Source organism: Canis aureus, chromosome 25, assembly GCF_053574225.1.
Source record: "Canis aureus isolate CA01 chromosome 25, VMU_Caureus_v.1.0, whole genome shotgun sequence".
In the NCBI taxonomy this organism is placed as follows: Eukaryota; Metazoa; Chordata; class Mammalia; order Carnivora; family Canidae; genus Canis; species Canis aureus.
Window position 1 is genome coordinate 20,588,542 of NC_135635.1, and position 16,508 is coordinate 20,605,049.

The 16,508-nt window shown below is 37.4% G+C and overlaps 1 protein-coding gene across 5 annotated transcripts in view; it reads right to left on the reverse strand.

Annotated features, from left to right (window-relative positions):
• Window positions 1-12,114: 12,114 nt before the first annotated feature.
• The window catches only part of BMAL2 (basic helix-loop-helix ARNT like 2), a 117,108-nt gene continuing 112,714 nt past the window's right edge, over window positions 12,115-16,508 (reverse strand). For 4 of the 5 annotated variants that reach the window (XM_077870647.1, XM_077870649.1, XM_077870645.1 and 1 more), the window contains one exon: window positions 12,115-16,346. In XM_077870647.1, the coding sequence (XP_077726773.1) occupies window positions 16,210-16,346 (137 nt within the window). In that variant the 3' untranslated portion in view covers window positions 12,115-16,209. The remainder of the gene's footprint in view (window positions 16,347-16,508) is intronic. The other variant, XR_013364109.1, reaches the window with a different exon arrangement.

Here is a 16,508-nt window from a genome sequence, read left to right on the forward strand (position 1 = left end):
TACTTCAAAATAAAATATTTGCACAGCAAAGGAAACCATCAACAAAACAAAAAGACTACCTACCAGATGGGAGAAGATATTTGAAAATGATAATACTCAATAAGTGGTTAACATGCAAATATATAAAGAATTTATACAACTCAACTCCAAAAAACAATCCAATTTTTAAAAAGGGTAGAAGACATGGACACTTCTCCAAAGACAACCAGATGGCTAACAGACAAATGAAAAGATGTTTAACATCACACATTAGGAAAGTGCAAATTAAACCACAGTGAGTTATCATCTCACAATTGTCAGAATGGCTAGAATCAAAAACACAAGTGTTGTGAGATGTGAAGGGAAATGAATTATTGTGCATTATTGGTGGGAATGCAAACTGGTGCAACTACCCTGGAAAACCATATGGAGGTTCCTCAAAAAATTAAAAACATAGAATTACTACATAATCCAATAACTTTACTACTGGGTATTTACCCAAAGAATACAAAAAAACACGAATTAAAAGATATATGTGCTCCTATGTTTCTTGCAGCATTATTTACCATACCCAAATTATGGAAGCAATCCAAGTGTTCAGCCATAGACAAATAGGAAAGATGTGGTGTGTGTGTGTGTGTGTGTGTGTGTGTGTATAATGGAATATTACTTGGTCATGAATGAAATCTTGCCATTTATAACACATGGAGGGATCCAGAGGGTATAATGCTAAATGAAATCACATAAAGGCAAATACCATATGATTTTACTCATATGTGGAATTTAAGAAAACAAATTTAAGAAAACAACAGGGAGTTGTTCACAAAGAAAAAGACAAGAAACCAGACTTAAATATAGAGGAAAAAACTGGTGGTTACCAGAGGGAGGTGGATGAGGGGATAGATAAAATAGATGAAGGAGATTAAGAGCATACTTACCATGATGAGCACTAAGTGATGCATAGAACTGTTGAATCACTGTACTATACACCTGAAAATAATATAACACTATTAATTATACTGGAATGAATGAATGAATGAATAAATAAATGGCAAAATACTTATAGACATTTCTCCAGATTCACAAATGCCCAACAGCATATGAAAAGATGGTCAACACCACTAATCAGAGAATGCAAATCAAAACTACAAGGAGATACCACCTTACACTCATTACAATGGCTACCATTAAAAAAAAAAAAACCAACAGCAGGAAATAAGAAATGTTGGTAAGAATGTGGAGAAATCGGAACCGAAATATATTGGTGGTAGGAATGTAAAATGGTGTGGCTACTATGGGAAATAGTATGATCTAAGAATTAAAAGAGGGCAGCCCTGGTGGATCAGCGGTTTAGCACCGGCTTCAGCCCAGGGCCTGATCCTGGAGACCCGGGATCGAGTCCCATGTCAGGCTCCCTGCATGGAGCCTGCTTCTCCCTCTGCCTGTCTCTATCTCATGAATGAATAAAAATCTTAAAAAAAAGAGAAGAATTTAAAGTAGAATTACCAAATGATCCAGCAGTCCTACTTCTGAATATATATCCAAAAGAACTGCAAGCAGGATCTTGAAGATATATTTGCACACCCATGTTCATAGCAGTATTATTTGCAATAGCCAAGAGGTAGAATGAATAAAGATGTGGTATATACATATTACTTCACCTTGAAAGGAAGGAAATCCTGTCATATGCTACAACATGGATGAAACTTGACATTTTGCCAAAAGAAGCCAGTCATAAAAAATCATAAGTGCATGATTCCACTTATATATCTAAAGCAGCCAAAATTCTAAAGAAGAATTGTGGATGCCAGAGATTGGGAGGAAAGGAAACGGAGTTGTTCACTGGGTACAGAGTTTCAATCCTGCAGAATGAAAAAGTTCTGGAGATCTGTTGTACAACAATGAGAATAGAGTTAAAACTACTGAACTGCATGCTTAACATAAAAATGGTTAAGATCGTGACTTTTTATAATTAAAAAAAATCTTAGAAATTGTTGTGTATTGAATTAAGGAGGGTGAGGAAAAGGCAGGAAGACCCTGAAAGTCCCACAATAAATCAAACGGTTTACCACAATTACAAGATTAAGAGCACAAATGTGGACTGTGTAGGTCTGGATTCTGACTCCCCTGCTCTTAAGTGGGGTAACGTTGTCAAGCTTACCTAATTTTCTGAGCCTTGATTTTTTTCCCACGTGTAAAACAGGGTAAAACTAGCATTTATCTTCACAGTTGTTAGGCAGCTTAAATTAATACATGTAGAAGAGTTAGGAATTTGCCTGCTTAGTAAGAATTTAATAAAGGCTAGATGTTTATTCTCTAAGAATATTTAACAACTCGAGAATACAGACTGAAGTATTGGATAGGTTGTTCCAAGAATAAATGTATTCTGTGTCAATGTGTTCTCTGTATGATGCAACTATAGAAGAATACTAAACCAGGGGATCCCTGGGTGGGTCAGCGGTTTAGCACCTGCCTTCGGCCCAGGGAGTGATCCTGGGGTCCCAGGATCGAGTCCCACGTCAGGCTCCCTAATGGAGCCTGCTTCTCCCCTGCCTGTGTCCCTGCCTCTTTCTCTCTCTGTCTTTCATGAATAAATAAATTAATTAATTAAAAAAAATACTAAGCCATACATCAACACCATTCCTGAAATGGAATTCATTGATTTAAGTAATCTAAATGCAGCCTGATAAAATAAAAACAGAGGAAATGTTAAAGTCAGAAAAAACTATGATTTTCACTCAGAAATTTTCTATATATTTACTTATAAAACATTTATTTAAAAAGCTTTTAGGATCAAAACTTATCCAAGTCCTGTGACTCGGCCTGAAAATTAAACTGATGTAAGAAGATCAGCAGGAGGAAAGTATACAAACTTAATATTTTTATGTATATGCGGAAATCTGAAGGACAATGATGAACTAAGGAAGGCTTTAGGCCCCAAAACGTACATACCTTTTTACACAAAACACAATAAATTGGGTTAGGGGCAATAGATTGTGGAATAGGGACTAGTAAATATATGGAGAAACTAATGGAAAATCAGGGCTATTTTCATACGTGTGCTTGTGGAAGTCCATTTCACCTTCGACTCCCCCTCTGCTGATAAGAATATTCTTCTCTTTCTCATAGAGGGAAGGTACCTTTCTCCTGGGGAAACCTGTGTTCTGCTTTTAGGTAGAAAGGTAGGAGGGGCAGAGAGCTTTTTCCATGTTTGCCATCTCTTGAGTGTCTTCAGCTCCAAATAATCCATGTACCAAATTTTGGGGTGGCATGTTCTGAAACCCTTCAGAGGTACCCAACAAATGGACCTCCCAACAGTCAGATGACTATATGCTATTGGTCAATATATCTGTTCTGATAGATGAAAAACCTTTTTGGTTATTGTCCTCTCAACCAAGTATAAAATGAAATTTTTTCATTGAGACAACTGACCTAACCTTATATTAATTTCAGGTGTAATAATATAGAATGACTTTTTATATTTCTATATTGTAAAATGATCACAGAAATCAGTCCAGTTAACATTCATTGCCATGTATAGCTACAATTGTTTTTTCTTATGAGAACTTTTAAGATCTACTGTCTTAGCAACTTTCAAATATACAATACAGCAATATTTTTAAATATTTTTTAATTAATTTTTTATTGGTGTTCAATTTACCAACATACAGAATAACACCCAGTGCTCATCCCGTCAAGTGTCCCCCCCCCCCTCCCCCAGTGCCCGTCACCCATTCACCCCCACCCCCCGCCCTCCTCCCCTCCCACCACCCCTAGTTCGTTTCCCAGAGTTAGGAGTCTTTATGTTCTGTCTCCCTTTCTGATATTTCCCACACATTTCTTCTCCCTTCCCTTATATTCCCTTTCACTATTATTTATATTCACCAAATTAATGAGAACATACACTGTTTGTCCTTCTCCGATTGACTTACTTCACTCCGCATAATACCCTCCAGTTCCATCCACGTTGAAGCAAATGGTGGGTATTTGTCGTTTCTAATGGCTGAGGAATATTCCATTGTATACATAAACCACATCTTCTTTATCCATCATCTTTCGATGGACACCGAGGCTCCTTCCACAGTTTGGCTATTGTGGACATTGCTGCCATAAACATCGGGGTGCAGGTGTCCTGGCGTTTCATTGCATCTGAATCTTTGGGGTAAATCCCCAACAGTGCAATTGCTGGGTCGTAGGGCAGGTCTATTTTTAACTCTTTGAGGCACCTCCACACAGTTTTCCAGAGTGGCTGCACCAGTTCACATTCCCACCAACAGTGTAAGAGGGTTCCCTTTTCTCCGCATCCTCCCCAACATTTGTTGTTTCCTGCCTTGTTAATTTTCCCCATTCTCACTGGTGTGAGGTGGTATCTCACTGTGGTTTTGATTTGTATTCCCTGATGGCAAGTGATGCAGAGCATTTTCTCATGTGCATGTTGGCCATGTCTAGGTCTTCCTCTGTGAGATTTCTCTTCATGTCTTTTGCCCATTTCATGATTGGATTGTTTGTTTCTTTGCTGTTGAGTTTAATAAGTTCTTTATAGATCTTGGAAACTAGCCCTTTATCTGATACGTCATTTGCAAATATCTTCTCCCATTCTGTAGGTTGTCTTTGAGTTTTGTTGACTGTATCCTTTGCTGTGCAAAAGCTTCTTCTCTTGATGAAGTCCCAATAGTTCATTTTTGCTTTTGTTTCTTTTGCCTTCGTGGATGTATCTTGCAAGAAGTTACTGTGGCCGAGTTCAAAAAGGGTGTTGCTTGTGTTCTTCTCTAGGATTTTGATGGAATCTTGTCTCACATTTAGATCTTTCATCCATTTTGAGTTCATCTTTGTGTCTGGTGCAAGAGAGTGGTCTAGTTTCATTCTTCTGCATGTGGATGTCCAATTTTCCCAGCACCATTTATTTTTTTTTAATTTATTTTTTATTGGTGTTCAATTTACTAACCTACAGAATAACCCCCAGTGCCCGTCACCCATTCACTCCCACCCCCCGCCCTCCTCCCCTTCTACCACCCCTAGTTCGTCAGCACCATTTATTGAAGAGACTGTCTTTCTTCCAATGGATAGTCTTTCCTCCTTTATCGAATATTAGTTGACCATAAAGTTGAGGGTCCACTTCTGGGTTCTCTATTCTGTTCCACTGATCTATGTGTCTGTTTTTGTGCCAGTACCACACTGTCTTGATGACCACAGCTTTGTAGTACAACCTGAAATCTGGCATTGTGATGCCCTCAGCTATGGTTTTCTTTTTTAAAATTCCCCTGGCTATTCGGGGTCTTTTCTGACAACACAGCAATACTAACTATAGTTACCATGCTGGACACTACTTCCTCAGGATATATTTATTTCATAGCTAGAAGTTTGTACCTTTTGACCACATTTGCCATTTCACCCACTCCCCGCCTCTGCCAACCATCAATCTATGCTCTGAGCTTGATTTTGTTGTGTTTTGATTCCACCTATCAGTGAGGTCATACAATATTCGTCTTTCTCTGATTTGTTTTGCTTAGCATAATGTCCTCAAGATACATTCATGTTGCCACAAATAGCAAGATTTTCTCCTTTTTTTTTTTAAGTTGAATAATCATGTGTATGAGTGTGTATACACATATAACACATTTTCTCTATCTGTTCATTCTCAGTGGTGGTTTCTGCATCTTGGCTATTGTAAATAATGTCACAGTGAGCATCAGGGTGCAGATATCTTATCCAGTTAGTGTTTTCATTTTCTTCCATTAATAGTCAGAAGCTGAATTGTTGAATCATATGTCCTATTTTCAATTTTTAACTTATCAAAATATAGTTGACATACATTAGTAGTATCAAGTGTACAACATACTGATTTGACAATTTTATACATTATGCAATGCTTGCCATGGTAAGTTTAGCTATGATTGGTCACCATCAAAGTTATCACAGTATTATCGATATTTCCCATGCTATATTTTTTATCTTGGGACTTCCAAATAACTGGAAATTTGTACCTCTCTATTCCCTTCACTCATTTCACCCATCCCTAGTCCCCTTCCCCTTTGGCAACCACCACTTCTCTGTGAGCCTATTTGTTTTGTTCTATTTTTTAAATTCTACATCTAGTGGGACCTTGGGTGGCTGGTGGGATCCAACCCAGAGTCAGGCTCCGTGCTCAGCAGGGAGTCTTCTTAAGATTGTCTCCCTTGGGCAGCCCAGGTGGCTCAGTGGTTTAGCGCCTGCCTTTGGCCCAGGGCGTGATCCTGGAGACCTGGGATCGAGTCCCACGTTGGGCTCCCTGCATGGAGCCTGCTCCTCCTTCTGCCTGTGTCTCTGCCTCTCTCTCTGTCTCTCAAGAACAAATAAATAAAATATTAAAAAAAAATTGTCTCCCTTTTCCTATGCCCCTCCTACCACTCTCTCTCTCTCAAAAAAAATCTTTAAAAAAATTCATATATAAGTGAAATCATATGGTATTTGTCTTTCTTTGATTTATTTCAGTAGATATTTTTGGTGCAATTGTAAATGAGATTGTTTTTCTTAATTTCTCTTTCTGCCACTTCATTATTAGTGTATAGAGATACAACAGATTTCTGTATATTTTTGTATCCTGCGACTTTACTGAATTCATTTATCTATACTACTAGTTTCCTGACAGAATTTTTAGAGTTTTCTATATATGGTATCATGTCAGCTGCAAGTACTGATGGTTTTACTTCTTTAACAATCTGGATGTGTTTTATTTCTTTCTCTTCTGTGCTTGCTGTGGCTGGGATTTCCAGTACTAAGTTGAATAAAAGTGGTGAGAGTAGATATCCCTTCTCTTGTTCTCATTCTTATGGAAAAAGTTCTCAGTTTTTCATTATTATGTTAGCTATAGGTTTTTCACATATGGCCTTTATTAAGTTAAGGTATGTTCCCTTTGAACTTGCTTTGTTGAGGGTTTTTATCACAAATGGATGTTGTACTTGTCAAATGCTTTTTCTGCGTCTATTGAAATGATCATATGGTTTTTATCCTTTCTCTTGTTGATGTCCTGTATCATGTTGATTGATTTATAAAATTTAACCACATTTGGATTCCAGGAATAAATCCCCCTTTATCATGGTGAAAGATTTTTTTAAACGTATTATTGGATTTGGTTTGCTATCATTTTGTTGAAGAGTTTTACATCTGTTCGTCATATATATTGGCTTATTGTTTACTCTTTTTTTTTTTCTTTTTTGTGGGGGGCTCTTTATCTGGTTTTGGTAGCAGGGAAATGCTGACTTCATAAAATGAATTTGGAAGCTTTCCTTTTTTTTTTTTTTTTTTTTTTTTTGCCTAGTTTGAGAAGAATAGGTATTCTCTTTTAAACATTTGCTAGAATTCACCTGTCAAGCCATCTGGTCCTGAACTTTTGTTTGTTGGGAATTTTTTGGTTACTGATTCAATTTCATTGTTGGTAACTGGTCTGCTCAATTTTTCTATTCCTGATTCAGTTTTAGGAGGTTAAATTTTAAGGACTTTATCCATTTCTCCTAGGTTATCCAATTTTTTGGCACACAACTTTTATAATATTCTCTTATGATCCGTTGTATCTCTGTGGTTTTTTTTTTTTCTTTCATTTCTGGTTTTTACTAAAATCCCCCCATGACCCTCATCTGGCTAAGGGTTTATCAATTTTGATCTTTTCAAAGAGCCAGCTCTCGGTATCCTTGATCTGCTTTTTGCCTTTTTTTTTTTCTATTTTGTTTCTGCTCTACTCTTTATTTCCTTCCTTCTCCTGGTTCTGGGTTTTGTTTGTTCTTCCTTTTCTAGCTCCTTTAGGTGTAAGGTTAGATTGTTTGAGATTTTTCTTCTTGATGTAGGTTTGTATTGCTATAAACTTCCCTCCTAGAACAACTTTTGATACATTCCAAAGATTCTGGATCATCGCTTTCACTTTCATTTGTCTCCATGTATTTTTTTATATCTTCTTTGATTTCTTAGTTGACCCATTTGTTGTTCAGTTACATGTTATTTAATCTACATGTATTTGTATTCTTTCCAGATTTTTTCTTCTTCTTTTTTTTTCTTTCCAGATTTTTTCTTGTGATTTCTAGTTTTATAACATTGTGGTTGGAAAGGATGTATGATATAACTTCAATCTTTTTGAATTTGTTGTGATTGGTTTTGTGGCCTAACGTGACCTATTCTAGGAAAAGTTCCATGTTCATTTGAAAAGACTATGTTCTGGAATGTTCTGAATATATTTGTTAGTTGCATCTGGTCTGCTGTGTCATTCAAAGCCACCGTTTCCTTGTTGATTTTTCTGCTTAGATGATCTATCCATTGGTGTAAATGGGGTGCTTAAGTCCTCTACTATTGTGTTAGTATCAATTAACTTCCAGTAAGTTTGTTATTAGCTGCTTTATGTATTTAGGTGCTCCCGTGTTGTGTGCATAAACACTGACAATTGTATTTTCTTATTGGATTATTCCCTTTGTTGTGATGTATCTTTTTTTGTCCCATGTTATAGTCTTTGTTTTAAAGTCTATTTTGTCCAGTGGAAGTATTGCTACCCCAGCTTTGCATGACAGATACTTCTCTATCCCTTAACTTTTAATCTGCAAGTGTCTTTAGGTCTAAAATGAGTCTTGTAGGTAGCATATAGATGGGTCTTGCTTTTTTATCCTTTCTGTCACCCTCTGTCTTCTGATTAGAGCACTCAGTTCATTTACATTCAAAATAAGTATTATAGAAATAAACTTATTGCCATTTTGTTACTTGCTTTGTTTTTGTGGTTCTTTGTTCCTTTATTCTCTTGCTCTCTTTTATGGTTTGCTGGCTTTCTTTATTGTGGATAAATAAATAAATAAATAAATACTTGAATTCCTTCCTCTTTATTTTTTTGCATATCTATTACTAGTTTTTTATTTGTGGTTACTATTGGGCTTATATACATCTTATGCAGCTAGGCCTATCTAAAGTTGATGGTTGTTTAAGTTTGAACTCATTCTAAAAGCACTAACTTTTGGGACACCTGGGTGGCTCAGTTGGTTGAGCATCTGACTCCTGGTTTCAGCTCAGGTCATGATCTCAGGGTCATGATAGGAACCCTGCATTGGGCTCTGCCCTCAGCATAGAGTCAGCCCTAGAATCTTTCCACCTTCCTCTCCTTTCCCCTCTATTCTTCCCCCACACTCAAGCTCTTTCTCTCATAAATAAATAAATAGCATTAAATTTTTACTCCCCTCCCTATTTTATGTTAGGTGATGTCATATTTTACATCCTATTTTGTGAATCCCTAGACTGATTTTTATACATATTCTTAATTTTACTGCTTTGGTGCTTCCTACTTTTCTCACTCCTGCTTATGTATGGTCTTTGCTTTCTACAAAGAGTCCCCTTGAGCATTTCTTATAAGCCTGGTTTAGTGTGATGAATTCCCTCAACATTTGTTTGGGAAACTATTGATCTCTCTATTCTGAACGATAGGCTTCCTGGATGGAGTATTCTTGGTTGGCAGAATTATTTTCCTTTCAGCATTTTGAACATATGGTGCCACTCCTCAAAGTTTCTGCTGAAAAATCTGGTGATAGTCTTAATGGATGTTCTCTTGTTTGTAACAAGTTGCTTTCCTCACTGCTTTTAAGATTCTCCTCTTGTCTTAAACTTCTCACAATTGTTATAAATTGTGTTTTTTGTTAAGTAAAATATATATAATTTAAGGATCCATACTCAGACTACAAAAAAGGGAGGGAGAAAAGAGAAAAGCAGAAGTAATGCCCATTACTGCATGATTTACGTGGTAAGTAACAGAATATCATGTTCAACAGTGCAGTTTTCCTTTGCTAGTTCAGCGATGCAAGTCTTCATATGAAGTTCACTGTTGTTCTTGCATTTCAGGGTTTAGCTGTGCACTTGTAGGGAGTTAGAGTTCCTGCCAGACCTCTGAGTGGAATTACTATGGCTACAATCACTTTTATTGTAGGATGACAGAGCTTCATATCCCAGTGCTTAACTGTTCTTACAAAGCTGGTCCTTCCATTACTCTTGGTGGAAAGTTATATTGCTGAGAAATCTGTAGCATTACTCACCTTTATAGCCCATAGTATATACTACTCATTAATATTAATGAGGACGTAGGCAGCCAGACTTGGTGTAAAGATTAATGGTGTGCTTGGAATGTTTACTAGAAGCCTTTAGAATCTCCTTCACCTCCACTACTGCAGCCATGCCATGGCATCTGGCCTTTAGCTCTTAACTTCAGCCTGCCTGAATGACATAGTTGTTTTGGAACTAGGTCTTCTGCATGGCCCTAAGAGGTTTACGTTTGCAGCATTCACTGCTGGCTCCTCTATGGTTTCCATTACTAGGATCCATAGGAAAATTCACTCTTTCCACAGTAATAATGGCCTTATGAAAGATGCACAGTCATAAACGGCAACTCCTTGTAAGCTTGGCTCTCAGACCACAAGTGGCCATACTCCATGAAGATGGGCCTGCAGCCCTCTGGGCCTACTTGCATGTAGATTTACAGAACTTAATGTCCTCTTGTTGGAAGTAATGGTGCAGATGGATGTGTACATGGCACAGGGTAAGAGCAGATTTGGGCTCCTGGGGGTGCCCAGCACAACTTTAAACTGCTCAGTGGCCAGGATGGCATTGATCTGGGTATTGTGGTGCAAATGGTTGGACATCTTTGTCATGTTCTAGGGTAAGGATGCAAACAGGCTCACAGGCCACAGGCTGGCCCCAGGAATCCACAACAGGCAGAGCACAGCCAGGGCGAGCAGCTCAAGCCCAGCCCATAGTAGCATACCTTCTAGACTAATGCAGACCATGATCATGGCAGAGTGGGACAACATGTAGCAGTATCAAGGACTCTGGGAGGCCTGCTTCACTCTCCCCTCTCCCCCCGCTGTAGGTTTGGTCTACCCAGGAGAGGAAGTAGATTCAGGATTTTCCTATATCATCATTTTGAGTTGGACTAAAAGATTTTTCAAGAGTTCTATTAAGTTAGAAGTCTTCATAATCTAACCTTCTCACTTTAGTATTGTCTTTTGAAGAAAAAAGTTATTTTAAAAATGTGACATATTTATTCCCAAGGTAAAATGCAACTGATTTTTTTTTTCCTGGATAGGAATAAATGTGGAAAATACTACCTAAATGTAAGTTTAAGAACTATGACTGCCTAAGAAAATATATCCTATGCCAGAGACACACAGCTGGACAAGAACTTAAGACCACTCTTTATGGAGTCTCTTACACACTGAAGCAACAGACAGAGTCCTCCAAAGCAACTAGTGGCTTGGTATTAAACAAAAAATGTGACCGATGTTAAAAACACATAACACAACTTGCTGCTACCCACTATCCCAACCCCGCCAAAAGAAAACAACCAAAAACAAGACTCAAGGTTCATGGAGCTAAGCTACAATTCTCTGAAATCATCAACTATTATAAATTACAAGTTTTTCTGGTCCTGTCTGCACATGTCTCCATTCTTTCCATTGGCCCTAGGATGTCAGGCAGCTGGCTATTTTTGACATCCTTTCCCTTTCAAGGATGCCTTTAAATACAGGTTTGGGCATGTAGTGAAAACCTGATCAATCTGTATATTCTAGCCTGGTGACCACACGAAAATCTATGTGAACCAAGTTGATCCAAAGGCCCAAACAAAGGATAATTTTGTGTGAATTACTAGGAAATGGAGAAACTCTCTTTCCATTGAGATTGGCAGATAGATGAACAATATGTGCTGGGAACTTCTGAGTGCCATTATGAGCAAGCAGACTGTTACAGCAGTTAGCATATCCTCATGAACATACACACATATATACAGAGTAATGTAGTTCAATGTATCTCTCTGGACAGTGGTTTGAGAAGATTGGATCTTCTAGTCTATGTTTCCACTTTAGAAAGTAGTTAAGGATATACTTTTTTGGAAGAGGTTTAATACATGAAATTTAAGGGGATCCCTGGGTGGCGCAGCGGTTTGGCGCCTGCCTTTGGCCCAGGGCGCGATCCTGGAGACCCGGGATCGAATCCCACATCGGGCTCCCGGTGCATGGAGCCTGCTTCTCCCTCTGCCTGTGTCTCTGCCTCTCACTCTCTCTCTCTCTCTCTGTGACTATCATAAATAAATAAAAAAAATTTAAAAAAAAAATACATGAAATTTAAAAAACTTCAAACTAGTAATTATTATAAATATATTTTAATTTCACTCTTCATTACTTACCACAAAATTTAAAAAATACCAATATACAGACAAGAGCAAGTAAACTGGAAAAGAGCTAAAAGTTGTATAAAAAAAACAAACAAACAAATCTAAGCACAGGGATGTAGGAGCAGTGACACACATACCATATACTCTCAAATGAATTCATAAAGCATGTTCCAGGTTAGACAAGTCTTCTTTCTACAGTCCCCTTTTACGGGCAACACCTCTGGAAAGCATCTTAAACCAAAGTTCTTTTATTATGTGGGGAAACATCTTCCCAGACTTCTCTTAAAAAGCATTTTTCATAAAACAACTAACACCAGAGAGGCAGACCTAATCTAAATGCAAGTCATAAATGCCCCCCTCAGGCCCCATAGAACTTGGAAATATTAATGAAAACAAAGCACTATAGAAATGGAAAAGTGACACCTAGTGGCCACTTGGCAGTTTTCCCTTATGGCTTCTGATAACTAGATCTTTTCCGGTTCTTCCCATAACCGTGTTTGGCAAATCTGAATTTCCAATTCCAGAGCCAAACAATGACCTATCTGAATAGTAGATGCCTTTTTAGAGCAGGATCTGAAATGACACTAAACATGGTCTAATAACTAGATAGTGATAATTTCATTTACTGTGCCCAGATGCTATAAAATTCTAGAAATTCCTCAAAGAATAGGACTAATAAATACAGCCTTTTCCCATTGTGACACTGCAATGAAGTACTTTAATCCTACTTATCTACCAGAAGCCTCTATTTTCTATTTTCCTATCTGTCTTTCAATTTCTCAATGGGTTTCCAAATTTTGTGACTGCGATAGGGTGTCAATATTATAGCCCAAGTTTTATTTGATTTCAGGCTATCATCATGTAATGAAATATCTGATAACATTTTCAGGTTTACTGGTTTCAAAAAAGTTTTGAATTTTGATAGAAGTTCACAGTTATTTGATTATACTAAAGGATCAATAAACAACAGTTCCGTAACCCACGGCATTTAGAGGTAAATATCATAGTTATTATTGTATAACTTTTGGCCTACTTCAATAATATCCACTTAACAAAATGTTTTAGAGTAGCACTGTCCAATAGATATATACATGCCACATGTGTAATTTATAATTTTCTTGTAGCCACATTAAGAGTAAAAAGTAAAATGTTTTTTATATAGTTCAGTATATCCAAAATACTTGAGTATGTGATCAATATAAAACAGTTTATTTAAAATATAGTTTTTATATTTTAAAATTTTTATCTAAGTAAGTTCTATATCTGACATGGGGCTTGAATTCATGACCCTGAGATCAAGAGTTACAGCTCCACCAACTGAGCCAGCCAGGTGTCCTGTTAAAAAACTTTTAGTGTGATATTTTATGTTTATAAAACCTGGTAAGAATTTTACAGCCTATCTCAATTTGCAGTATCTCCATTTCAAGTGTTCAATAGCCACACATGGCCTGTGGCTGTATACTAGATGACACCGTTCTAGAGTCTGACCCTAATATTCAAGGCCCACAGATTAGAATCACTGAATCAGAACTGGAAGTAAACTTAGAGATCAAACCTCTTGTTACAGATGAGGAAACTGAGGCACATACAGAGTGTGTTTAAATGGCTTACTTGAGGTCAAACAGCTAAACTGAGGCTGAGCAGGCTCTTTCTGTTCCTAGGCTCTTCCCCACTCCAGTACTTTGTTGTAAGTATTATAAGTACTGTATTGTAAGTATTGTAAGATTTTTTTTCTTAGGAAAAAATCACAGAACTAGGATATTCTTTTTTTTTTTAATATTTTTATGATTTCATTTAACATGTAGATGCTTTGCTTCAAAATGCAGGAAATTAATGGGTTGGAGAAAAAGTAATATAGGGGAAGCCATAAAAATATCTGTCATGCCTAATAGCAATTCAATGTAAATGCTACATATACACTTTAGAGAAAACACTAAACTTGGGAGAGCTATATTGTATGGATTGGATTCTGGGCCCAGGACAAAAATCTACAAAATAAAAAACAAAAACAAAAACAGTCGAGTGGGTTAGTAGAAAAGCAAAGCCTTCAATTGACTATCTGCCCACTGGTCTACAGACCAACTCTTCCTCTTGCAAAGAGAATAAAACTGCTTCTCTGTGGGGTAGCAATGGCTGGCCTCTGGAAACTCTGCCTCCCAAATCCTTGCATCGGGAGGGTCTGGCCCTCTGCTTTCAAGGCCATCCAGCCACGGTGATCCATCTTGCTATTACTGGCTTAGGTCAACTCTGGATGCCAAGCCCAACCTGCAAAGGTTTAGACCCTAAACTGTTACATTGGGACAGCCTCGGACTTAACAGATGTGATTGATCCCCCTTCTTCAGACTTAAAACTATCATGCTTAGCCTACTGCAAACCCATCTCCCTCATCTTGTAGGGTTTCTTTGGCTTCTTGTAAACCTACATGTCTCTCAAGTCCCAGAAGTGGGAGCTTACCCTCCCATATTGCTGGAACCTTGTATTGGCTGGAGGACAATGTGCCAATACACCCTTGCCCAGATAGCCACTGCTGTGGTCAGGCCTGAAGGGAGGACGTGCTTTTGGCCCATTGCCTGTTGGTATGTTTGCTATTAACCTGCTTGACAAATGTTCTAACTTATTACATCCAGCCTAAGGAAATGTGCAAGGTCAAAATAATGCTTTGTTTTGGTGCAAGGCTCAGAGGGATAACTTGGAAAGTGTAGTGCCACGTAGAGGAAGAGAACACCTTGGATCCCCTATATCAAAGCCTCGGGCTTCCCCATTAATTTCCTAGTCTATTATACTTTGACTTGTGGGGCACAAAAGAAAATCTATGAGAACACACTTGGTAAACTAGAAAGAGCTATGAAAAAACATAAGGTATTATGAAAGTATGACCTTCAAAAAGGTATGTATACATACATGATTCTAAATATTCTTGTGCTCAAGTATAAGCCACCCCTCAATTGCAAGTTTAAAAGACAATCTCCAAATTTGTAATTATAGCTAGAAAATTGTTTTTTAAATTCTTTCTCATTGCCTCAGTTTCAAAACTTTACTTAGCATTCATGTAATTGGTTATAGGCAACAGTGATTGTAATTGCCTAATCTAGAAGGCCACATTTAGTTCCTGGGTCAGTTAACTAATCATTTCACCAGTGAACCTATCGCTTTCCCAAATGTGTATAAAGAAACTGATTTATGTGCAATAAACATTTTTAAAATATGAATTTAACTGGGACTTTACCCAAGAACGTTAACCTGCCTGGGCTTGTTTTTTCCTCCATGGCTGATCTTTCATTAAGTATCTTTCTGCAGAAAAAAATGGTTTTATATATAATGAAAATCTTGAATAGTTATATTAACAGTAATTCTTACATGTATGGGATAATTACCAAGATCTAGGGCCTGAAATCTTTTCTTTTCTGTAGCAAGGTTGAAACCTTTTTTTTTTTTTTTTTCCCTGAGTTTTAAATAAATCCTCTTAAAGTCCTTCTCATGTTCTTGACCAAGCTAACTATCCTGGCTTTCTGTTTACTCAAATGTGCAATGACTGAATACAGTGTACATTGGAATTATGACTACCAATTGTACCATCTCTTTAAATGTTCGTTTTCTTAAAGTGTGTAAGCCCTGTCTTCAATATATAAGATATAAGAAATGGAGATGCTCCAACTTCTACAAATATACTATTATAAATCCATTATAAATGAATCTTAGACACAGGAAAGTGGCAATACGAAACTCCTCAAACTCAAAAACTGCATCAGAAAATAAAAACAAAACCAAAACAAGATGTATGTGATATTCTTGGTTGGAAGTATTTTAACAAAGGGATAGCAACTAGTGGGTTTTAAGCCATGTCACTGAGTAAAGAAGTCAGTAGGGAACTGAACCATTCTTTGTAAAGGGAAACCTCACATCTCCCCATACTGCTGTGGAAGTAAGGTGCAAATCTATAACAATTGGTAGACTACTGAGGAATAAAAGATAAAATCAGTATCAATACAGTACAGAGGTTATACAGTTTTTTTGTAAATGAAATGCTTTAACACTTTCCTAATTTTTAAGAGTTAAAAGTAAAATGCTAGAGTGTCCAGTGGATGTCACTGAAGTCTCCGGGGTCTCCCAGGCCCCCCTCTGCTTCAAAGTAATTCATGAAGGCAGCCATGGCTGTGTCGTCATTGTCACACAAGGCATCAAAATCCAGCTGGGCATTTTCGCCTATGAAATTAAAATACAGACCTGTGTAAGTATGTTTGGAGGTTAAAAGATGATCTCTCTCTCTCTCTCTCTCTCTCTCTCTCTTTTGGCTTGCTTAGTCATTTTTAATGATATTCAAGAAACAGACTCTTAATTATAGAGAACAAACTAATGGTTACTAGA